This window comes from Bufo bufo, chromosome 10, assembly GCF_905171765.1.
Source record: "Bufo bufo chromosome 10, aBufBuf1.1, whole genome shotgun sequence".
Classification (NCBI taxonomy): Eukaryota; Metazoa; Chordata; class Amphibia; order Anura; family Bufonidae; genus Bufo; species Bufo bufo.
Genome location: NC_053398.1, coordinates 96,496,167 through 96,520,815, shown reverse-complemented (window position 1 = coordinate 96,520,815; position 24,649 = coordinate 96,496,167). Strand labels below are relative to the sequence as shown.

General features: G+C 42.3%; 1 protein-coding gene across 1 annotated transcript in view; it reads right to left on the bottom strand.

Moving 5' to 3' along the window:
• Positions 1 to 2,854: 2,854 nt before the first annotated feature.
• The window catches only part of LOC120980955 (transmembrane protein 272-like), a 32,257-nt gene continuing 10,462 nt past the window's right edge, over positions 2,855 to 24,649 (bottom strand). Inside the window, exons 4-6 of the mRNA XM_040410351.1 lie at positions 19,203 to 19,379; positions 4,212 to 4,380; positions 2,855 to 3,009 (exon numbers count right to left, since the gene is read on the bottom strand). Coding sequence (XP_040266285.1) covers positions 3,000 to 3,009; positions 4,212 to 4,380; positions 19,203 to 19,379 — 356 coding nt within the window. The 3' untranslated portion in view covers positions 2,855 to 2,999. The remainder of the gene's footprint in view (positions 3,010 to 4,211; positions 4,381 to 19,202; positions 19,380 to 24,649) is intronic.

Sequence of the window (24,649 nt, the reverse complement as noted above, 5' to 3'; positions counted from 1 at the left end):
CTGTACCGTCAGAATTCATTGCTTGGTCCTAATGTCACGGAACCATGAACCAGACGTACAACAAGAGATAAGTGAAAATAAGAAGGCTTTATTGAAAATAGAGCTGTAAAGCAAAAGTCCAAACGGATGGTGAAACCGAGCAGAGTCTTTGCGAAGCCAGAGGTCAGGAACCAGAAGGGTAGTCAGACGAAGCCAGGATCAGGAACCAGCAGGGTAGTCAGACGAAGCCAGGATCAGGAACCAGCAGGGTAGTCAGACGAAGCCAGGATCAGGAACCAGCAGGGTAGTCAGACGAAGCCAGGATCAGGAACCAGAAGCAGCAGCAGTCTTAGAAGCATGTGAACACAAGAGGACCAAGCAAGGAACTGAAGCCACAGACCTCCTATATATATATGAGCTAGGCATCCAGCTCCTCCCAGGGGAAGGAGGAGCCGCAGGGTGGAAGGCTACAAGAAACCCAGGACCCAAGATGGCCGCCAGCACATGTCAAACGAAGGAGAGCAGCAAGCAGGTAAGACCATGACAGCGGTGTTACGGATCCGGCGGGCACCTCCAGGCAAATGAAGTACACGACGGATCCGGACAACACAAGTGTGAAAGAGCCCTAATATACCTCCAGCCACATAATTACTTGTTCTTTTCTGTCCAGTGAATGCCTAATGTTTGGGACCTCGGAGGAATTCAACACCTGTGACGACCACGTGTTATCGAATTTCAACTATTATCATTTGTTTTTTTTTCAAGAGGGGGGATTTCGTTATCCATGTTTTTAATCAAATTTTATATTTTTTGTTCTTTTAAACATATGTATTTGACATCTATTTATACTGGCCTGCAGTAAAATTGATATCCAATGACCGTCTAATATATCTCCAGCCACATAATCACTTGATTTTATGTACGGTTAATGCATAATTTGCAATAATAACATTTAGTTTTTCTGTTTACGTTCCGTTTTTTTGCGTTCCGTATACGGACCGTATACGTAACCATTCATTTCAATGGATCCGCAAAAAAAACGGAAGGTACTCCATATGCCTACCGTTTCTGTATTTCCGTTTTTCCGTTCCGCATAACGGACAAAGATAGTACTGTTCTATCAGGGGCCAGCTGTTCCGTTCCGCAAAAAACTGAATGCACACGGACGTCATCTATATTTTTTGCAGATCCGTTTTTTGTGAATGCCTAATTTTCAAGGACCGTACTCCCGTGGCCTAAAATAAATTTTTTCTAGTCTCCAGCAGGGCACATTTCTGAGAATTTCCTTGCATAAAAATGGCCCCTGATTAAAATACATATTTTGGGGGGGAATTTTTGCCATTGATCCCCCTCTGGTATGTCACTGTCCATGTTGTGGGACGATTTGTGCACTTCTTGTAAGTATTTGGTGGCTGCAAATATGACCTGAAGGTTTTTCAGGTTCGCCTGCCATTAAAGTGAATGAGGCCCGCTGCGAACTTGCGGGTTGCGAACATTTGATCTCTATGGTGTTCGCGAATCATCCAGGCCGATGTTTGTCCATCACTAGAGCCATTATGGTGCCATCATCCAAGCACATGAATTTCTTCAAGCCACATTCAAATAAATAGAACTAATTATATCAGTCGCAGAAATTTCTGCAAAAAAATTCTGCTGCGTGTGACCCTAATTCTCACAAAAATAAGTACTTGTGTACTTGCCCAATTAGCCTAGATTCAATATATTTGAAATCACAGTGCCATCTGTAGCTGTTGACACATCACTTCCTATACTTACTAGTAAATTAATAATCACATTCACTGTCCCTAGTTAATCATGTCACATTTTTAATATTCAAGATGCATGTAAACACATTGCACTCTCCAGTTACATACACTCACCTAAAGAATTATTAGGAACACCTGTTCTATTTCTCATTAATGCAATTATCTAGTCAACCAATCACATGGCAGTTGCTTCAATGCATTTAGGGGTGTGGTCCTGGTCAAGACAATCTCCTGAACTCCAAACTGAATGTCAGAATGGGAAAGAAAGGTGATTTAAGCAATTTTGAGCGTGGCATGGTTGTTGGTGCCAGACGGGCCGATCTGAGTATTTCACAATCTGCTCAGTTACTGGGATTTTCAAGCACAACCATTTCTAGGGTTTACAAAGAATGGTGTGAAAAGGGAAAAACATCCAGTATGTGGCAGTCCTGTGGGCAAAAATGCCTTGTGGATGCTAGAGGTCAGAGGAGAATGGGCCGACTGATTCAAGCTGATAGAAAAATAACGTTGACTGAAATAACCACTCGTTACAACCGAGGTATGCAGCAAAGCATTTGTGAAGCCACAACACGCACAACCTTGAGGCGGATGGGCTACAACAGCAGAAGACCCCACCGGGTACCACTCATCTCCACTACAAATAGGAAAAATGTTGCCTGGTCTGATGAGTCTCGATTTCTGTTGAGACATTCAAATGGTAGAGTCCGAATTTGGCGTAAACAGAATGAAAACATGTATCCATCCTCTGATGGCTACTTCCAGCAGGATAATGCACCATGTCACAAAGCTCGAATCATTTCAAATTGGTTTCTTGAACATGACAATGAGTTCACTGTACTAAAATGGCCCCCACAGTCACGAGATCTGAACTCAATAGAGCATCTTTGGGATGTGGTGGAACGAGAGCTTCGTGTCCTGGATGTGCATCCCTCAAATCTCCATCAACTGCAAGATGCTATCCTATCAATATGGGCCAACATTTCTAAAGAATGCTATCAGCACCTTGTTGAATCAATGCCACGTAGAATTAAGGCAGTTCTGAAGGCAAAAGGGGGTCCAACACCGTATTAGTATGGTGTTCCTAATAATTCTTTAGGTGAGTGTATATTAATTTGCAAAACAACCAGTAGTTCAAGTTGCTACAGATTTCTGTGATATTGAAGGTTTCTAAGATTTACAGTAAATCCCATTTCCATTTGACAGCCATGTTAATATTCTGGTAATAGTTGATTTTTCTCTTCTTTAAGAGCCTTGTCAATCAAACCTGAAACACAATGAGAAATAACATCAATAGCAGTTATGATACAAATATTAACGTCTATGTCAAATTAATGTTAAAGAACTTAATGTTAAAATGAAATCTGAATTTATCTAGAAAAGGGCAAAGTGTCATTTTTATGACACACCTGCTTCATAAAACAAATTAATTGTGTCCGTAAAGAGTCGTATGTTCCCACAGACTACCATGCATACTGCAGCGCGGTATAACTTTCCTTGGGATGCAGCTGCATAGAGTAGTGCAGTCTACTACACTATTCTATGTATGTATACCAGACAAATGATATGGTATAAAACTCATTGATAACAGCGTTTAAATGGATTGTTACCATTATATCACTGTGACCAGGGAACTGTATGTAGGGACAGCAGGGAATACACAGATTATGTATTTCCTGCTAACATGAGCCGAGTAGTGAAATATAAATAAGGCTACTTTCACATTGGCAAGATCCTGATAAAATGTAAATAAATAAATAAAAAGCATCCTCTCCCCATGAACTCACATGCACTGATATAAGACATCCTGTATAACACAAACTCATTTTGCATAGGCATCAGGTGCAGAAGAAAATTACAGGATTCGGTTTTGTTGTACTTTGTAAATAATATCCATTAAACTACCTGTTTCTGAGTATTTTCCGTAAATACGACCCAAAATGAAATTATATCAGCTCCGATTTAAAATTAAAATTAGAAAGTTCTATATGTTTTGTAAAAAAAATAATAATAATGGGGTAGGCTAAGAAATGAAAAAAAAATAAAACACTTTAAGGATACTTTGTAAGCCAAGACCAGGAGTGGAACCAACAGAGAAAAAAGTATAATGCAAAGACCCCGATGTAAACAATACACTTCAATGTATCTAAGACAGTAGATAACATAAAATGTTTTGTTTCTTTCTTGGAGCATTGAAAAGGTTGTCTATTCATTCTTTTTTACAGAAAATAAACAAAACAAGTCATACTCACCTCTGATGCTCCTGTTCTGATGCTTGCTGGGTCTCTGCTGGTGTTCCTGATATTTTTCTGTTCATAGGAAATGCCAGCTCAGCCAATCACTGGCTGAGGGATATTTTCGCTGTGGCCACCGATTGGCTGAGCATATAGATTTGAAAATTGTATATATTTAGTTTGTTGTGTCATAAAACATCAAGAAATATAGAAAACATCTATAAAAGCTACTCACCTCTCATAGAAAAGTGACCTTACTGAACAACCAAAGCATGGAACGATTAAGCTTAGGCCAATGACAACATATTGAAATATCAAGAATCCAAAAGCAAAGAAGTAAAGATTTTGGTCACATTGGCTCGAATCTATATTTTTACTGTATAGACTAAACACCCAAACACTTCCTAAAATGGAGATAAAAAATAGATGTTAAAAATAAGCTCCATATAAATATCACCACTTTTCTTTTCACTAATAAAAAATTTTAAGCACATACAGTGAAACCTCAAGCTCTTGAGTCCCATTGCAAAAGTCGGTAACTCCCCCATGTACAATGTGTCATGTACTTCACAATACTAGCCTTTTCTTATTTGGCATGGGGTAACTGCTACGTCCTATAGCTATTGCCTTGCATAAAGCACCAGTGGTAAATAAAAGAAGGCTTCATAACTATTATTAAATGGACATCAAACTAGGGACTTTTCTTCTACTAAGTATATATGTATAGCAAGCTGCTCATTTATATAGTAATCAATAATGATAGTTTGAAAGGTCAACAAAGTTTATCTAGGTCAAACATATAAAAGAAGTTTACAGCTAACATCACTTGACCTAATAAGGCCATGTTCACATGGCTGAAATACATGTTGGGTGAGCCAATGTGCCTTTGTTAACACAGTCTCTTCATTCTGCTGACTGGCCGCATCCAATAGAACCCCTTTAAAATAGTTAATTAAGGGGTCCCATCATTTTGATATTCACAGATCCCTAAAGTGAAGTGGAACCTAGCAAAACAAATCAACAGTTGGGCATCAAGGGGCCCGTAGACCATTCTTGCACCAGGGCCTTCTGCAATCCATGTTTGCCTTGCTTCATTATTTATGGAAATAACAAAAGTCAAATAACATACTTCTGAAGCATCATATAAATCATAAAATTATATATTAACAACTGCAGATAAAAAGGACATGTCAATGAATGAAATGCTTAACTCATATAAATAAATAAAATAGCATGATGTTAAAATTAGCGCTTTAAAGGTTAAGTATACCTTCGGAGGCAATTTTGTTTATGATTGCATGTTACTCGTTTTTTGGCTAAAAGTCATTTTTTCAATTGGCCTTTATTAAAAATTTTGAGCTGTTCTGTCACAAAGGGTTAACTGTTTTTTTTAGCTGTATGACTGGTACTTTCACTTTCACTTTGTGCCATAAACCTTATCTCTAAACTACTGAGAGGTCATGAACACTTATTTAAGCAACATTGTTATTAGTAAGATAAGAACTGAGCTATAATGAGTGTTGTAATGCCAGATATCAGAGATAAGGAGTCCATCAGCTCCTGGTCTGATGGAAAAGACAGAACATTCAAAGGGTGCTACTAGAGCATGTCAGCTCTGTACAGAAAACAGGGCGCCATATTTTTTTATAAAGACCAACTTCGGCTACTCTCACATCTGTGCTTTTCCTTTCCAGTATTGAGATCCGTCATAGGATCTCAATACTGGAGAAAAATGCTTCAGTTTTGATCCCCTTCATTGTCAATGGGGACAAAACTGAACGGAATGCACCAAAATGTATTTCATTCTGTTTGGTTGCATTCCCATGCCGGACAGAAAAACGCTGCAAGCAGCATTTTTCAGTGCATCATGGGATGCGGAGCAAGACAGATCCGTCATGAAACACAATGTAAGTCAATGGTGCTGTATTAGCTTTCTCGGACACAAAAAAAGGGATCCAGCAGGGCTATTTTAGAGATAATACAACCGGATCAGGGCCGGACTGGCCATAGGGCAGACCGGGCATTTGCTCGGTGGGCCGGGCCGCCTGGTGGGCCGGGCCAAACACAATCAGCTGGGCAGGAGTGGAGATGAGCACTACCCAGTGGCGTAACTATCAGGGAAGCAGCTGCTTCGGGGCCGAGAGCAGTCACTGTACTTCGTCACCCCGGACCCCTGTCAGAGCAGCTGACTTCTCCTGCACCACTTGCACTCTGTCACTGACCTCCTGACATCAGTGACATTGCTCCGCCTCTCTCCTCCTTAGTTCTTATAATGGACAGTGGTGACCAGCAACAGGACGGCCCGATGTGGGCGGAGCTATGATAGCCACGCCCCCTTTTATGTCCGCGATTCCTGCAGCCTGCACTTTCCTGCCCACCATGCTGAACATCAGTTGGATTGTCAGAACTGCACCAGTGATGTGAGTAGCAGGGGAACTGGGGTTATATTCAGCTTTCCCAGACTGTGCACATGTGACTTGCAGTACAGTAGGAAAGCTGGGTGAATTATATCATGAAATGTCATCCAGCTTCCCTGCTATCCTGCATGGCACAAGTGCAGAGGCATTAGTGTATGCGGGAGAGGCACAGCAGGAAAGCTGGGTGTCTATATACGTGTATTGTATATGTCTGCGTCCATGTATGTGGTGACTGTGTGCATTAATGCATCCATATATGTGGAGAATGTGTGTATGAGTGCATCTATGTATATGGTGAGTGCATGTATGAGTGCGTCCATGTATGTGGAGACTGCGTCCATGTATGTGGAGAGTGCGTGTATGACTGCGTCCATGTATGTGGAGAGTGCGTGTATGACTGCGTCCATGTATGTGGAGAGTGCATGTATGACTGCCTCCATGTATGTGGAGAGTGCATGTATGACTGCCTCCATGTATGTGGAGAGTGCGTGTATGACTGCGTCCATGTACGTGGAGAGTGCGTGTATGACTGCGTCCATGTATGTGGAGAGTGCGTGTATGACTGCGTCCATTTATGTGGAGCGTGCGTGTATGACTGCGTCCATGTATGTGGAGAGTGCGTGTATGACCGCGTCCATGTATGTGGAGAGTGCGTGTATGATTGCGTCCATGTACGTGGAGAGTGCGTGTATGACTGCGTCCATGTATGTGGAGAGTGAGTGTATGAATGCGTCCATTTATGTGGAGAGTGCGTGTATGACTGCGTCCATGTATGTGGAGCGTGCGTGTATGACTGCGTCCATGTATGTGGAGAGTGCGTGTATGACTGCGTCCATGTATGTGGAGAGTGCGTGTATGACTGTGTCCATGTATGTGGAGAGTGCGTGTATGACTGCGTCCATGTATGTGGAGAGTGCATGTATGACTGCACTATGGGGGCATCTACTGGGGGCCCTGTATACTGGTACGCATTATAGGTGGGCACTATGGAGAAGTAGGGGACAAGAGCACTATGAGGACATTATATAGGGGCATTTAATACTGGCACCCATTTTGATGCCACTATGGGAAAGGGAGGAAAGGAGCATTATGGGGGTATCTATGTGGGGCAGTCTATAGGGGCATTTTATAGTGCCACATTATGGAGGGCACTATGGAGACAGGGAAGGAGCACTATGGGGGCATCTTCTGGGGGGACTATATGGGAGTATTTTATACTGGCACAAATTATAAGGTCACTATGGGCACCTAAGCTCAACTGGGGGCACTAAGTGTTTTTTGTAGTGGCACACAGTACGGGTCATTAGAACACATGAGGGCCCTCTGGGGACATTGGCTCTACTGGGGGCACTAAGAGGAGGTATTTATTTTTTTACTGCCACACAACGGGGCATTTTTTGTACTGGTGCACATTATAAGGGGGGGGTTCTACTGTCACACATTATAAAGAGAATTATTACTATCGGGGCATTATGGTGGGCTTTATTACAACTGGGGGACTATGGGAGCATTATTACTTGTGGGACACAATTACTGTTGGGGGCACTGTAGGAGCACTATTACTACTAAGTGCACTCTGGCAAAGAAATAATTACTATAGTTGGGACTTTGGGAGCACCATTACTGTGGGGGCACCCTGGCACAGCATCAGCTCAGCACAGTTCTTTTTGCAGTATAGTTTTGGGGAGCACAGCTTCTCAGTATTGGGGGTGCATGATGGGATGTTAATTGGAGGATGATGGAAAAGTAGGAAACTAAGATGTCTGTCAAACTCTGCAGAGATGAGAGATGGCTGAAAGAAATCATCATGGCGGTCTGGTCTGAATGGAAAAGATGAAGAAAGAGAACGTCTACATCAAAAGAGACGTCACTGGATATAAGAGGTATGGGGCGCTGTATTAGGCTACTTTCACATCTGCGTTAGTGATCCTGGCAGGCTCTTCCATCTGAGAATTCACTGGTTCCGGCACTGCTGGATGCAGACAGAATGCCCACTAGCCCCATTAACTATAATGGGGTACGGCAGAGATCCGGCCACAATCTGGGAAAAATGCAGAGAATCAGCGGGACATAAACCGCTGCATGCTGTGCTTTGTGTCCAGTCGATTCCTTGCATTTTCTGCTGGATTAGGTGGTCGGATCGTACTAAGACCCCTAATGTCACCTGGGGACCCCCAAAGAAGCTTGTGTGTTGACTGAAGCCTTCCTATCTTACTGGTGGCTGGCCCTGCCTCTCAATTGTGCTTCCAGTTTTGGCTCCGCCCCTAAACTGCAAGGGGGTGGGGCCTGTTGGGGGTCATGTGATTGGGCTGCTCAGTCAAAAATGCCCGGGCCTATTTTTTGTCCCAGTCCGGCCCTGAACCGGATCCATTCATAACTGAGGCAGCTGGTTGTATTATCCTAATGGAAGTGTCCTTGCTGATCCATGATGGATCCAGCAAAAATGCAGATGTGAAAGTAGCCTTAAAAAAAAAATTTTGGTTCAAAATGAGTACAATGCAATAATAAATAATTGCTCCCAAAGGTTTACATAGCCTTTAACCACTTAAGGACCACAGGTTTATACCCCCCTAAAGACCAGGCCCTTTTTTACAAATCGGCACTACACTACTTTCACCGTTTATTGCTCGGTCATGCAACTTACCACCCAAATGAATTTTACCTCCTTTTCTTCTCACTAATAGAGCTTTCATTTGGTGGTATTTCATTGCTGCTGACATTTTTACTTTTTTTGTTATTAATCGAAATTTAACGATTTTTTTGCAAAAAAATGACATTTTTCACTTTCAGTTGTAAAATTTTGCAAAAAAAACGAGATCCATATAGAAATTTTGCTCTAAATTTATAGTTCTACATGTCTTTGATAAAAAAAAAATGTTTGGGTAAAAAAAAAATGGTTTGGGTAAAAGTTATAGCGTTTACAAACTATGGTACAAAAATGTGAATTTCCGCTTTTTGAAGCAGCTCTGACTTTCTGAGCACCTGTCATGTTTCCTGAGGTTCTACATTTCGGAAAGTACACACCCTAAGGTATTCGCTGATGGGCATAGTGAGTTCATAGAACTTTTTATTTTTTGTCACAAGTTAGCGGAAAATGATGATTTTTTTTTTTTTTTTCTTACAAAGTCTCATATTCCACTAACTTGTGACAAAAAATAAAAACTTCTATGAACTCACTATGCCCATCACGAAATACCTTGGGGTCTCTTCTTTCCAAAATGGGGTCACTTGTGGGGTAGTTATACTGCCCTGGCATTCTAGGGGCCCAAATGTGTGGTAAGGAGTTTGAAATCAAATTCTGTAAAAAATGACCAGTGAAATCCGAAAGGTGCTCTTTGGAATGTGGGCCCCTTTGCCCACCTAGGCTGCAAAAAAGTGTCACACATCTGGTATCTCCGTACTCAGGAGAAGTTGAGGAATGTGTTTTGGGGTGTCATTTTACATATACCCATGCTGGGTGAGATAAATATCTTGGTCAAATGCCAACTTTGTATAAAAAAATGGGAAAAGTTGTCTTTTGCCAAGATATTTCTCTCACCCAGCATGGGTATATGTAAAATGACACCCTAAAACACATTCCCCACCTTCTCCTAAGTACGGCAATACCAGATGTGTGACACTTTTTTGCAGCCTAGGTGGGCAAAGGGGCCCATATTCCAAAGAGCACCTTTCGGATTTCACAGGTCATTTTTTACAGAATTTGATTTCAAACTCCTTACCACACATTTGGGCCCCTAGAATGCCAGGGCAGTATAACTACCCCACAAGTGACCCCATTTTGGAAAGAAGAGACCCCAAGGTATTCGCTGATGGGCATAGTGAGTTCATGGAAGTTTTTATTTTTTGTCACAAGTTGGTGGAATATGAGACTTTGTATGAAAAAAAAAAAAAAAAATCAGCATTTTCCACTAACTTGTGACAAAAAATAAAAAATTCTAGGAACTTGCCATGCCCCTCACGGAATACCTTGGGGTGTCTTCTTTCCAAAATGGGGTCACTTGTGGGGTAGTTATACTGCCCTGGCATTTTCCAGGGGCCCTAATGTGTGGTAAGTAGGTAAATGACCTGTGAAATCCTAAAGGTGCTCTTTGGAACATGGGCCCCTTTGCCCACCTAGGCTGCAAAAAAGTGTCACACATGTGGTATCGCCGTATTCAGGAGAAGTTGGGGAATGTGTTTTGGGGTGTCATTTTACATATACCCATGCTGGGTGAGAGAAATATCTTGGCAAAAGACAACTTTTCCCATTTTTTTATACAAAGTTGGCATTTGACCAAGATATTTCTCTCACCCAGCATGGGTATATGTAAAATGACACCCCAAAACACATTCCCCAACTTCTCCTGAGTACGGCGATACCAGATGTGTGACACTTTTTTGCAGCCTAGATGCGCAAAGGTGCCCAAATTCCTTTTAGGAGGGCATTTTTAGACATTTGGATACCAGACTTCTTCTCACGCTTTGGGGCCCCTAGAATGCCAGGGCAGTATAAATACCCCACATGTGACCCCATTTTGGAAAGAAGACACCCCAAGGTATTCAATGAGGGGCATGGCGAGTTCATAGAAATTTTTTTTTTTTGGCACAAGTTAGCGGAAATTGATATTTTTAATTTTTTTCTCACAAAGTCTCCCGTTCCGCTAACTTGGGACAAAAATTTCAATCTTTCATGGACTCAATATGCCCCTCACGGAATACCTGGGGGTGTCTTCTTTCCGAAATGGGGTCACATGTGGGGTATTTATACTGCCCTGGCATTCTAGGGGCCCTAAAGCGTGAGAAGAAGTCTGGAATATAAATGTCTAAAAAATTTTACGCATTTGGTTTCCGTGAGGGGTATGGTGAGTTCATGTGAGATTTTATTTTTTGACACAAGTTAGTGGAATATGAGACTTTGTAAGAAAAAAATAATAATAATTCCGCTAACTTGGGCCAAAAAAATGTCTGAATGGAGCCTTACAGAGGGGTGATCAATGACAGGGGGGGTGATCAATGACAGGGGGGTTGATCAATGACAGGGGGGTGATCAGGGAGTCTATATGGGGTGATAACCACAGTCATTGATCATGCCCCTGTAAGGCTTCATTCAGACGTCCGGATGCGTTTTGCGGATCCGATCCATCTATCAGTGCATCCGTAAAAATCATGCGGACATCTGAATGGAGCTTTACAGGGGGGTAATCAATGACAGGGGGGTAATCAATGACAGGGGGGTAATCAATGACAGGGGGGTGATCAGGGAGTCTATATGGGGTGATCACCACAGTCATTGATCACGCCCCTGTAAGGCTTCATTCAGACGTCCGGATGCGTTTTGCGGATCCGATCCATCTATCAGTGCATCCGTAAAAATCATGCGGACATCTGAATGGAGCTTTACAGGGGGGTAATCAATGACAGGGGGGTGATCAGGGAGTCTATATGGGGTGATCACCACAGTCATTGATCATGCCCCTGTAAGGCTTCATTCAGACGTCCGGATGCGTTTTGCGGATCCGATCCATCTATCAGTGGATCCGTAAAAATAATGCGGACATCTGAATGGAGCTTTACAGGGGGGTAATCAATGACAGGGGGGTGATCAGGGAGTCTATATGGGGTGATCACCACAGTCATTGATCATGCCCCTGTAAGGCTTCATTCAGACGTCCGGATGCGTTTTGCGGATCCGATCCATCTATCAGTGGATCCGTAAAAATAATGCGGACATCTGAATGGAGCTTTACAGGGGGGTAATCAATGACAGGGGGGTAATCAATGACAGGGGGGTGATCAGGGAGTCTATATGGGGTGATCACCACAGTCATTGATCACGCCCCTGATAGGCTTCATTCAGACGTCCGGATGCGTTTTGCGGATCCGATCCATCTATCAGTGGATCCGTAAAAATCATGCAGACATCTGAATGGAGCTTTACAGGGGGGTGATCAATGACAGGGGTGTAATCAATGACAGGGGGGTGATCAGGGAGTCTATATGGGGTGATAACCACAGTCATTGATCACGCCCCTGTAAGGCTTCATTCAGACGTCCGGATGCGTTTTGCGGATCCGATCCATCTATCAGTGCATCCATAAAAATCATGCGGACATCTGAATGGAGCTTTACAGGGGGGTGATCAGGGAGTCTATATGGGGTGATCACCACAGTCATTGATCATGCCCCTGTAAGGCTTCATTCAGACGTCCGGATGCGTTTTGCGGATCCGATCCATCTATCAGTGGATCCGTAAAAATCATGCGGACGTCTGAATGGAGCTTTACAGGGGGGTAATCAATGACAGGGGGGTAATCAATGACAGGGGGGTGATCAGGGAGTCTATATGGGGTGATCACCACAGTCATTGATCATGCCCCTGTAAGGCTTCATTCAGACGTCCGGATGCGTTTTGCGGATCCGATCCATCTATCAGTGGATCCGTAAAAATCATGCGGACGTCTGAATGGAGCTTTACAGGGGGGTAATCAATGACAGGGGGGTAATCAATGACAGGGGGGTGATCAGGGAGTCTATATGGGGTGATCAGGGGCTAATAAGGGGTTAATAAGTGACGGGGGGGGGGGTGTAGTGTAGTGTAGTGGTGCTTGGTGGGACTTTACTGAGCTACCTGTGTCCTCTGGTGGTCGATCCAAACAAAGGGGACCACCAGAGGACCAGGTAGCAGGTATATTAGACGCTGTTATCAAAACAGCGTCTAATATACCTGTTAGGGGTTAAAAAAAACACATCTCTAGCCTGCCAGCGAACGATCGCCGCTGGCAGGCTGGAGATCAACTCTCTTACCTTCCGTTCCTGTGAGCGCGCGCGCCTGTGTGCGCGCGTTCACAGGAAATCTCGGCTCACGCGAGATGACGCCTATTGGCGTTAGCGTAGCCTGGGGGAGCCGCCGCAATGACGCCTTTCGGCGTTAGCGTGGCGGCAAGAGGTTAAGTTTATAAATAACAATATCCCAATCTCATCCCTAATCCTATATAATAAAAGCGCAGTGCGGTGAGTGCGCTATGTCCGTGTGTGTGTCACCAGTTTTGCACTGGGCATGCGCGGCAGGGCAACCAATCAGGACACATCGCTCCACACGCGGCTGCACCGCCCACAGCATCATGCCGACCAATGAGGACACGGCCCTGACACTCTGCTTCAAATAACTGTTTAACCCCTTCCATGCCGTGGTTCTTAGGGACCGCTGTCTGGAATGGGGCTAACCATTGGGCCGCTGCTCTGCCCTGGCAGCGGACCGATGCTTGAAGGGTTAATACCCCCTCCTCCGCACCCCCCCTTTCAAGATGCAGAGCGCGCAGCACCCCTCCCCCCCCCCCCCCGTTTTAAGATTGCAGAGCGTGCAGAACCCCCCCCCCCCTTCCATTCAGGATGGCAGAGGGGCAGCGGGGTAGAGTGTTAGCTGTAATGTGTGGGGCGTGTGGAAGCAGGAGCGATACCCGGGTCGGGCAGTACTATTACCTTTTTATGTGCGATGTTGAAAGATAAAACTTTGTAAGTACAATAAAGTATCGAGAATTCTTTTACTTGCAGGTCTGCACTATGTCCTTTTTCCATTTGAAGGGATAACAAGTGTTTCTGCTGCCAGTTGGTTCAGAGGTCGAGTAGGCTGAAGCCAGAGATTAGGGGTACTTTTACACTAGCGTTAGTGTGATCCGGCAGGCAGTTCCGTCGTCGAAGCTGCCTGCCGGATCCGCCGATCAGTGTGGTAACTGACAGCATTTGTAGACGGATCCGGGTGCGGATCCGTCTATAACTGCATTGCAAGAACGGATTAGTCTCTTCGCTTGTCGTGCAGATGGACAGATCTTCTAGTGCCCCTGAGGAAGCGAGGCAGCGAAACCCGGGTCGGGCAGGAACCTGACGTTCTGATATTTGTATTACATGCCTTTGTCTACCAACTCTTGTGAGTATAATAAAACCTTTTAACAAAAGATTGCAAAGGGTGCTTCACTATTCTGCCTATCCCATTTGAACCCTTAGAAGAGGAGATCTGTGGAGGATTGGATCCTTTGGGTGCTGGGAAAAGGGGCTCACCCTATGCCATCCACTTTTATCGGGAGACACGGTCCAGAGCAGCGCGGTTCCAAAACCCTTCATATTGTATCTATCAGTGTGCACGACCTACCACACTACTCCGGGACCAGCAGCAGCGCAAGTAATTGTCCGTGTTGGGACACAGGACTGACTTTTCTTTTTGCAATTTAGATGGACAGATCCGTCTTGCAGTCTTTTTCACAGTTTTCCATCCTTCAGTTGTTTTGCAATGCCGGATCCGGCACTAATGCAAGTCAATGGGAATTAATGCCGGATCCGGCATTCCGGCGACTGATCAGGCATTTTGGACGGACATAATACCGCAGCATGCTGCGGTATTATGTCCGGCCAAAACGCCTGACAGTGACTGAACGGAAGGCATACTGATGCAAACTGAACGGATTTCTATCCATTCAGAATGCATTGGGATATGCCTGATCAGTTCTTTTCCAGCATAGAGCCCTTTTGACGGAAAAGAGCCCTTTTGCCGGAAAAGAATAACGCTAGTGTGAAAGTACCCTAAGGAAAACGGCCTCCGGAAAAGTGACTGGGAACACCCAGCGCGGACCCAAATTTTATAAGTTTATGTATTGATAACCGTTTTTTTGTGTATTTTTAACTATTTGATCATTTTAATGCGAGACATCCGCATTTGAGGGACCAAGATCATCAAATTAATATATTAATTGTAGTAGAAGGTTTATGCACTGTATGAATTATTGATCAAGTGAAAGCTGTATGCTAATCAGTGATAGCTAGCTATTTTATTTTTAGAGATATATTATTTTTTATATATGTGTGAACTATTGATTAAATAAAAACGCATGCAAACTGCTGAGAGCCAGACATTTTTATTGTTACATAAGTGTTCCGTTCTTGTCTGAGTAGATTTGGCTGAACATATATCCCAACAATTTCAATCTGAAGCTTCAGTCTCAGATTTGACCCAACAGCTAACATAAATATTGGGCTAAGACAAACTTCTGTAGTGAATGATAGAACAGCTAGTTATTTGCGTTCAGATAAATCTTAGGATCACTTTCAGTTACCCCATACTTTCCTGCTCCCTTGACAACTTCCTTTAAATGGCTACTCTGGATGCTACAAGTTATCCCTTATCCATAGGACCCCCATAGATCATGAGAACATGGACCCCGCACTCCTTGGAGCCCCCCAAAATGAACAGAGCGGCTTGTCAGGGATGCAATCTGCCACTCCATTCATATGTAAGGGAGTAAATAGCCAAGTGCTGTACTCTGCTGTCTCCTGTACAGATGAATAAAGCATAAGTGTGCATGTTGGACCTGCCGCTCCGTTCATTTTGGTAGGCTCTGTTGTGTATTGGGTCCCTATTCTCGTGATCGTGGGGGTCCTATCAGGGTCCTGTGGGACTCCCACAGATCTAATGCTTATTAGTGATGAGCGTCAGGGGCAATATTCGAATTTGCAATATTTTGCGAATAATTTGTACAATATTCGTCATATATTCGAGAATTCGCTATTATTTTCTTGATTGCAAAAATCGGCAATGTAATATTCGGGTAATGCGTGTGCAATACAGGCGTGGGTCACTTTTGCTACATTTTCCAAGCTGCTAGAAGTTTCCTGAGACTGGAGAAAATGGTTGGGACGGCAGAACATTAAAAATGACTTTATATGCAGATAGAGTGCTCCAATGTATTCGCGATTGCGCTAATCAGCACTAATGTGAATAATTGGACGCAATAGGTGACACTTCACATTTTAGCAGGTTTAACTACATATTACTGATTGGTGCACTATGTATTGTTGTGACATCACAGCACTATGTCTGTAGCATGTATGTACGGACAGCAGAACCTATTACACTACCTAACACACTGCACTGCACCAGCTACACTATATCAGGATATAACCTACACTGACTGTAATATATATATATATATATATATATATATATGCTATCTAACACTCTATCTAATGTAATGAGTGGAAAGCACAGAGCACAGCAATGACACTGCTCTCTCTCTCAGAACTCTGAAACTGTAGAAAATGGCTGCCGGGGAGGTTCTTATATAGTAAGGGGTAGGCAGCTTTCCTATTGGTTTCTAGGGATGTTGCTAAGCTCAGACAAAGACATTGCAGCCTTCTCATTGGCCCACAAGCAAGAAGCAGGGAGGGATCATGGGTTCAGATGAAAAAAAATCTAGAATATTTGAAAATACGAATATATATCACTATATTCTAAATATTCACAAATTCTCAAAGTGCTGATATTCACGATTAATATTCATGATTCGAATATTCGCGCCCAACACTAATGGTTATCCCCTATCCTGTGGATGGGGAATAACATGTCACAACTGGAATACTATAAGTCTATGATTTTTAATTATATTATTTGGTGATTTCTCCGGACAAAGTTCAGTACCAAACTGTAAGAACTGAACAAAGGACAAAGACGAGGTAAAGAAACACAGTAGGCCTGAAAGTGGTATAGTCCCATCTTTTAAAGTGATATCATATTCTAGCTATATGCTATTGCTTTACAAACAGTGAGGGTCCTACCTCTGAGACCTCAACTGAATGGAGGCGACTGCAGTTCTGGACACAGCTGAGTGGTCAGGAGCACCATTGTGCAGGGATACTCAACCAGCACTGCAGCCCTTCATTCTCAGGATCAGTGTGGGTCACTAAAGGTAGGATGCTATCGATCATAAAGTGATAACATCACAATATCACTTTAAAAGGTAGAAAAACAGTTTTAAGTCATACTTTTATCTCATGATGCCATTCTAGCTATATTTTGTGCAGTTATATTGAGGAGCAACTCTGCTTAATTTAAAGGTTAAAGGGGTTGTGCAGTGCTACGATATTGATGTCTCCCGGCACCCCCAATAATCAGCTGTTTAAAGGTGTAGCAGCACTTGTGCGAGAGAAGCTTCCGCTTCAAAATTACCTGCGGAGGCAGCGCAATGTTATTACAACCGCTCCATCCCATTCCTTATGGAAAAAGAGTTTTATAATTACCGTATACCATAAAGCTATACAATTGTCTATATCTTTATTAATATCCCTTCTATACTCATGTAATTGTGCAAATTAAAATACAGTTTGGGTTGAACAATCCAGAATGTCTTTTCTTTATGATTGGTTTCAGTAGTGGAATTTAGTGCTTTTGAGGAGAATGTATCATTAGAAGAGAATAATTACCGCAGCACTCTCTGTCTTCAGTCATATATGGTTTATTCACCAACCGTGCTCCTCAGTAAGAGAATGTGTCATTAGTTCATAAGCGGATGCCCAAAAAAAAACGCAAATTTTGTCGCAAACACTGTTTTGTGCAAAGAATTTCAACTTTTTACAGTTTTATGTAACCCTTTTTGAAAAATGAGTGGAGAAGTAGGCATGGTTAGCTTCAGTTTCATGCAAACTCTCTTCAGTAGGGGGGGACCACGTAGAAAAACTGGAGAAACCTATCTAGACCAAAGTGTTAAAGTTTTAAAGCTATGCTAAATCAAATATAACCATGTTTGACATTTGATAAATTTGGCTCAAAGTAATCCAGCGGAAACAGGCTTCAAAAATGACCCTCATGATAAATTGCCCACATTATTTTCTGCAAAGCTAAAGCAGTAAACATACATATTTAAGTTTCTGTAAGGCCAAGTTTACACGCGAGGGTGCTGAAATTTTTTAAAGGAAAATTTGGAACTAGATGTAAACTCTGGATCTGATGAGGTCAAACTCAGCTTAAAACCTTAATCTGGCAGTAGACATTAGATAAATATTGGCCACCCCAGCTTTATCAGTATTAGTTGCTGATGTAATGGGCACGATGGAAGCCCTACAGTCCCATGGCATCTGCCATCAGGGTTAAGAAACATTAGGCACAGTGGCATAACTAGAACTGATTGGGCCCCACAGCAAATTTTTGAACTGCCCCTACCTTCTCCCCAGCAACCCCCTCCTCTTGTGCAACCCTCACTCCTGAGGCTAATGAAGATAGCTCTCTCAGATCAGGCCAGGAAGCCACTTTTTCTGTATATACTGTCTAGGAGTGAGCGAATAGAGCTTCAGATCCAAGATCCGAAGTCAACTCCGTTTATAAACTTTGTTTTAATGCTGTACCTGTCTCCTTACAGCATTAAAATGTATATGCTTCGGTGAGGCATAATTTGTTGAGTCCAAATTTGCGAGAGCCTTCGGTGAATAACATTGAGCTTCGATTCTATGACTTTACAAACAGGAATCTGAAGTTGGCTTTGGGACCGAGGTACCAGCCGCTACTAAAACCGACTTCGGATTCCTGTTTTAGAAAGGTTTTTAAAGTCATAGAATTGAAGCCCGATTTTATTGACGAAGTCTCATGCCACTTCGGAATTTAACAAATTTTGCCTCGCTGAAGCACATACATTTTAATGATGTACGCAGACAAGTCTCCATACAGCATTAAAATGAAGTTTATGAATTAATCAACTTCAGATCTTGGATCTGAACCTCGATTCGCTCACCCCTAATACTGTCACATGCAATCGTATAATACTGTTCACTGAAATTTCAGTCCTACTCTTAGGCAGGCCCCTTCTGAGTTCAGGTCCCATAGCAGCCACTTCCCCAGCTTCCACTATGACCACACCAATTGGTCATGTTAAACATCAACATGCCAAATTATTAGTTTTCCCAGAGATATGCATTACTAATAGTATCTTCCTGTTGAAATAAACATGCATGCTTGGAGTCAGAAGACAATATGCTTCCATATTTTCCGTTTTTGAGTTATCATAAGTACCTACCTGTTATGAACCAAGCAAAGCTAAACATGCCAATCAAAGCTTCTAGAACTATGCTGCATGTCTCCAGCACACGTCTGAGAAACAATAATATAATAAACACCAAGTGTGTGACTCCGGCAACCAACAGAAAGATAGGTATGGATGGCTGTATTGGACATTCATCTTTATATATCGCTCCTGGAAATAAGAGAACAAGTTATCTGTCATTTGATCATGAGTTGAGATGGGCATTTAAGACAAGCAAAATTCTGTGCCAAATACAGCAATTACAATATAAAGTGTATTTTATCCATAGCATGTGTTTAGGTTTTATGGAAATCCTATTCACTTGCGTGGATGAACGTCCAACATGGAAAATTTCCCCAATGAAAATCTGTAACATGGGAATGTTGAGGGACACCATTTCACTTCTCACTTCTCACAAGCAGCAGAAAGGCCATTGGGGAAATACATTTTGAATAGCTTCAGAATTAATAACATTATTTTCATAAGCATTAATTAGCATGTATGGATAATAATATAAATCTGCTTAATATAATTAGCCCTAATTTAAATTTTTGTCCAAGCGTCTACCAAGGTTCCATTACACAAGCTCTATTTATAGATGTAGCAGACGTTAAAGTAATTCCAGGCGCCTTAACATACAAGCTTATCGTGATGACTTAGTTTAACAATGTGCATAGCTTCTAAAGCTTAAAGTTACACTGTCGGGATGACGCCTTAACCTACTGATATTGGTGCTTTCTACATCTGTGCCTACCATAAGAGGTCTACAGATATGTCAGTTAGACCTGTGGACATATGGTGGTTATATAAAGAGATGAGCGAATCGAAGCTGACAAAGTGGAATTCGTTCCGAATTTCAGGAAAAATTTGATTCGCACCGAATGCGAATTTCCTCAAGGTGTAGGGAAAGAATAGGGAGGAATCATTCCATAGCCTTTATGTTGAACAGGGTTCAGTCGGAGAGGTTAAAGCCTGGGTAATAGGAACAATCCGATTACACCTTGCTGGGGATCCAAATTGCCATTATACAGCTCTGTAATTCCAGCAAACCGTTCTTATTAGGGTGCAAGTGCTGTTTGATGCAGGCATTAACAGGGTTTATTACAAGGAAATATTTATATCTTTTATTTGTTCTTTTGCGGTGCAGTTTTAGGTTCTAAAGCATTTTTTGGCTTGTATTAGTGGGAAAAAAAGGTCTTATTAGACGTTGTGTGATGAAAGGCAAAAATTACAGCCCTTTTTGTCGTGTATTAGTGGCAAAAGTAAAATATAAACCAAAATCTAAAAGGGCAGTAGTAAAATATTACTTTTAATAATAAATCTAAAAAGTCAAATAGCCCAAATTGTAACCATGAAGCCACACTGATTAGGCAATAAACATCACAAATTACATGTCGGACACCTGTATATGGATAGGTATACTGTAATATATACACCGCTTACCCAGATAGATGTGTAGGTAAAGGTGGACAGAACCAGCATCCACACCAAATAAATCACGTCCTCACACACAGATGAATTCGGCTCCAGTTGTTTTCAATCCTCAAACACGTCGCCCCTTAATCATCTATATGATAGTGTATGGTGTATCAGAGGACAGTGAAGAGATAGACCCCTATCCGTACTGATTAAAGGGTGCTAAAGAAACCTACTCACAGGTGCTCAGATAAAAAGAAAAATATTGTCCCTACGCGTTTCATTTATTTATATAGCCCAAAACTCATCAAGGGACATAGGGCTAATGTAACCTAGAGTGGGAAGCAAAGAAAAAAACTGAAATAAGTATATGTGTGTGTTTAAAATAAGAGGTAATCTAGCCACCCATTATCACCATTCAGGGCAGCCGTTAAACCTCTCATTAACGTCTATATGGGATAGTCCAATCCTAGAATAGTCGTCCTGAGGTGGTGTAAGGTCGCACCTCCAGTGATGTTCACCCATAAAAGATGTGGGTGTTATAGCATAGTGTGAGAAGACACTGTAGGTATGTGGCGTCCCCTATCCGATGTGGCGGGAGTGAGAGGTTTAACGGCTGCCCTGAATGGTTATAATGGGTGGCTAGATTACCTCTTATTTTAAACACACACATATACTTATTTCTGTTTTTTTCTTTGCTTCCCACTCTAGGTTACATTAGCCCTATGTCCCCTGATGAGTTTTGGGCTTTATAAATAAATGAAACGCGTAGGGACAACATTTTTCTTTTTATCTGAGCACCTGTGAGTAGGTTTCTTTAGCACCCTTTAATCAGTACGGATAGGGGTCTATCTCTTCACTGTCCTCTGATACACCATACACTATCATATAGATGATTAAGGGGCGACGTGTTTGAGGATTGAAAACAACTGGAGCCGAATTCATCTGTGTGTGAGGACGTGATTTATTTGGTGTGGATGCTGGTTCTGTCCACCTTTACCTACACATCTATCTGGGTAAGCGGTGTATATATTACAGTATACCTATCCATATACATGTGTCCGACATGGAATTTGTGATGCTTATTGTCTAATCAATGTGGCTTCATGGTTACAATTTGGGCTATTTGACTTTTTAGATTTATTATTAAAAGTTATATTTTACTACTGCCCTTTTATATTTTGGTTTTTGTATCTGGTGGTAGCCTTGTAGGACTATATTTCTGACCTATGAGCAGTAACAGCTCCTGTGGTGGCTGTATTGATTCTTTTTTTAAAAGTAAAATATATTTGCCGCTCAGCGGTGCAGTTATCTGTTTTAAAGCCCATTTTTCCGTGTATTAGTGGAAAAAGAAAAATATCTTTGCCGCTCAGCGGTACAGTTATCTGTTTTAAAGCCCTTTTTTGCGTGTATTAGTGGAAAAAGAAAAAATATCTTTGCCGCTCAGTGGTGCAGTGATATATTCTGAAGCCCAGTTTGCTATTTATTAGTGGCGAAATAAACATATATTCGCCGTCCAGCTTTTCACATATCTGTTCAAAAGCCTGTTGTGTAAAAGTAGAAAAAAATTAGGGCCTAATTGCCACTCAGCGGTGCAGTGATATATTCGGAAGCCCAGTTTGCCGTGTATTAGTGGCGAAATAAAAATATATTCGCCGTCCAGCGTTGCATATATCTGTTGAAAAGCCTGTTGTGTAAAAGTAGAACAAAATTTGGGCCTAACTGACGTTCTGCGGTGCAGTCATATACAGTATTGTGAAGTCCAGTTTGCCTTGTACTACTGGAGAAATAAAAATATATTTGCCATCCAGCGTTGCATATATCTGTTTATTGTGTAAAAGTGGGAAAAAATTAAGGCCTAATTGCAGCTCAGCGGTGCAGTGATATATTCGGAAGCCCAGTTTGCCGTGTATTAGTGGCGAAATAAAAATATATATTTGCCGTCCAGCGTTGTACTTTTCTGTTGAAAAGCCTTTTGTGTAAAAGTAGGAAAAAATTAGGGCCTAATTCCCACTCAGCAGTGCAGTGATATATAGATATATGTGGAAGAAAAAAATGATATTTGCCGTTCATTGTTGCCTTTTTTGCAGTGACATCTTTTTCTGTGAAGCCTTGTGTAGTGTAAAAGTTGAAAAAAATAAAGGCCTATTTGCCGTTCAGCGGTGCAGTTATATGTGGTAAAGGCCTTTTTTGCAGTGACATCTTTTTCTGTGAAGCAGGCTTTTTTGGGGAATTTTCATGGGTGCCTGTACAGCTCCTTTTGATGTATGGACCGAATTATGTAGTGTAGAAATTTGTTATATGAAACAGGCTTTTTTTAGTCAAATTCATGGGTGACTGTACACCTCCTTTTGCTGTATGGACCGAATTACGTAGTGGTGGCATTTGTTAAATGAAACTGGCTATTTTTTGTCAAATTTATGGGTGATTGGACACCTTCTTTTGCAGTATGGACCAAATTACTTAGTGGTGAAATACTTAATGTGACACTGGCTTCTTTTCGGAAAATGTATGGGTGATTGTACACCTCCTTTTGCGGTATGGGCCGAATTACATAGTGGTTAAACTTGTTATTTGAAACAGGCTTTTTTTCGTCACATTTATGGGTGATTGTACACCTCCTTTTGCGGTATGGACCAAATTACTTAGTGGTGAAATTCTTTATGTGACACAGACTTGATGAAATTCGCGACACTTCAGGGCTCCAAGCAATCTAGAAGCTTTGTCTTCTCATTGTCTGTAGCTACTAGAGGCCTGTTCATGCCAGGCAGGTTCCCCCAGAAGTATCTGGCTCGATGAGCAGCTGATACTGCATCAATCTTGACAGGATTCGTCTCCAGGTGGAAAGAAATTGTTTCTTAGAATGCTTTCTCCATCGCAACCACGTCATTGAATAAACAGAAGATGGGCCGATTCTCTCCTGTCTTAGGCAACACTTAATTTTTTTTATTAAATATTTAATATTAAATTGAACCAAAATTTGATTAAAATTATAAGAAAGTAAACTTAAATTCGCCAATGTATTATCCCAATCTTCGAGGGAAATTCCCGGACAATCAATTTGCCAAGCCTTTTGTGCCGGAGAACGCGTATTATTAAATCTTTTTTTAGGCAACTCTTTTTTAAAGTTGGGAAATTTTAACCTTCTGTTCTGTCCCATATTCCCTATAAATGAATAGACTCTGTGGCCTCCTCATGCTGCTGCCACCTCCGCAATCTCTTGTCGACGTGCCACTCTGTGGTCTCCTGATGCTGCCGCCACCTCCACACTATGTCACCTTGCCAGTCTGTGGTCTCCTGATGCTGCCACCACCTCCACTCTCTGTCATTGTGCCACTCTGTGGCCTCCTGATGCGGCTGCCACCTCCACACTCTGTCATTGTGCCACTCTGTGACATCCTGATGATGCTGCTGCCACCTCCACACTCTGGAATTGTGCCACCCTGTGGCCTTCTCCTGATGCTGCTGCTACCGCCACCTCCAGACTCTGTCTTTGTGCCACTCTGTGGCCTCCTCATGCTGCTGCCACCGCCCCACTCTGTCATTGTGCCACTCTGTGGCCTCCTCATGCTGCTTCCACTTCACCACTATGTCATAGGGCCACTCTGTGGACTTCTCATGCTGTTACCACCCTCCCCACTTCATGATTGGGCCATTATTTAGCATTTTTGGCTTGGCTGACATCATCATTTATTTGACCCTTTTTCTGATCTGTCAGAAGTAAGGAAAAATGAGACACACAACGGATCCTCTGTGTAGCAGCTGTAAGGCCTGTATAGTCCCATCAGAATTGGCTTGTGATTTGGTAGCCAAAAGCAGGAGTGGGTACAAAATATAGAAGACATGCAAATATTCAGTTTACATGTCATATCTGTTTTCGATCCACTCCTGTTTTTTTGGCATTAGTAATACTGATGGATTACTGACCAAATGCTGACCGAGTGAAGGCAAATGCTCAACAGACAGGATCTGTTTTTTGGGGGGGGTTATTGTTCTGACGGATCAGAGGAAGGGCAAATTAATCA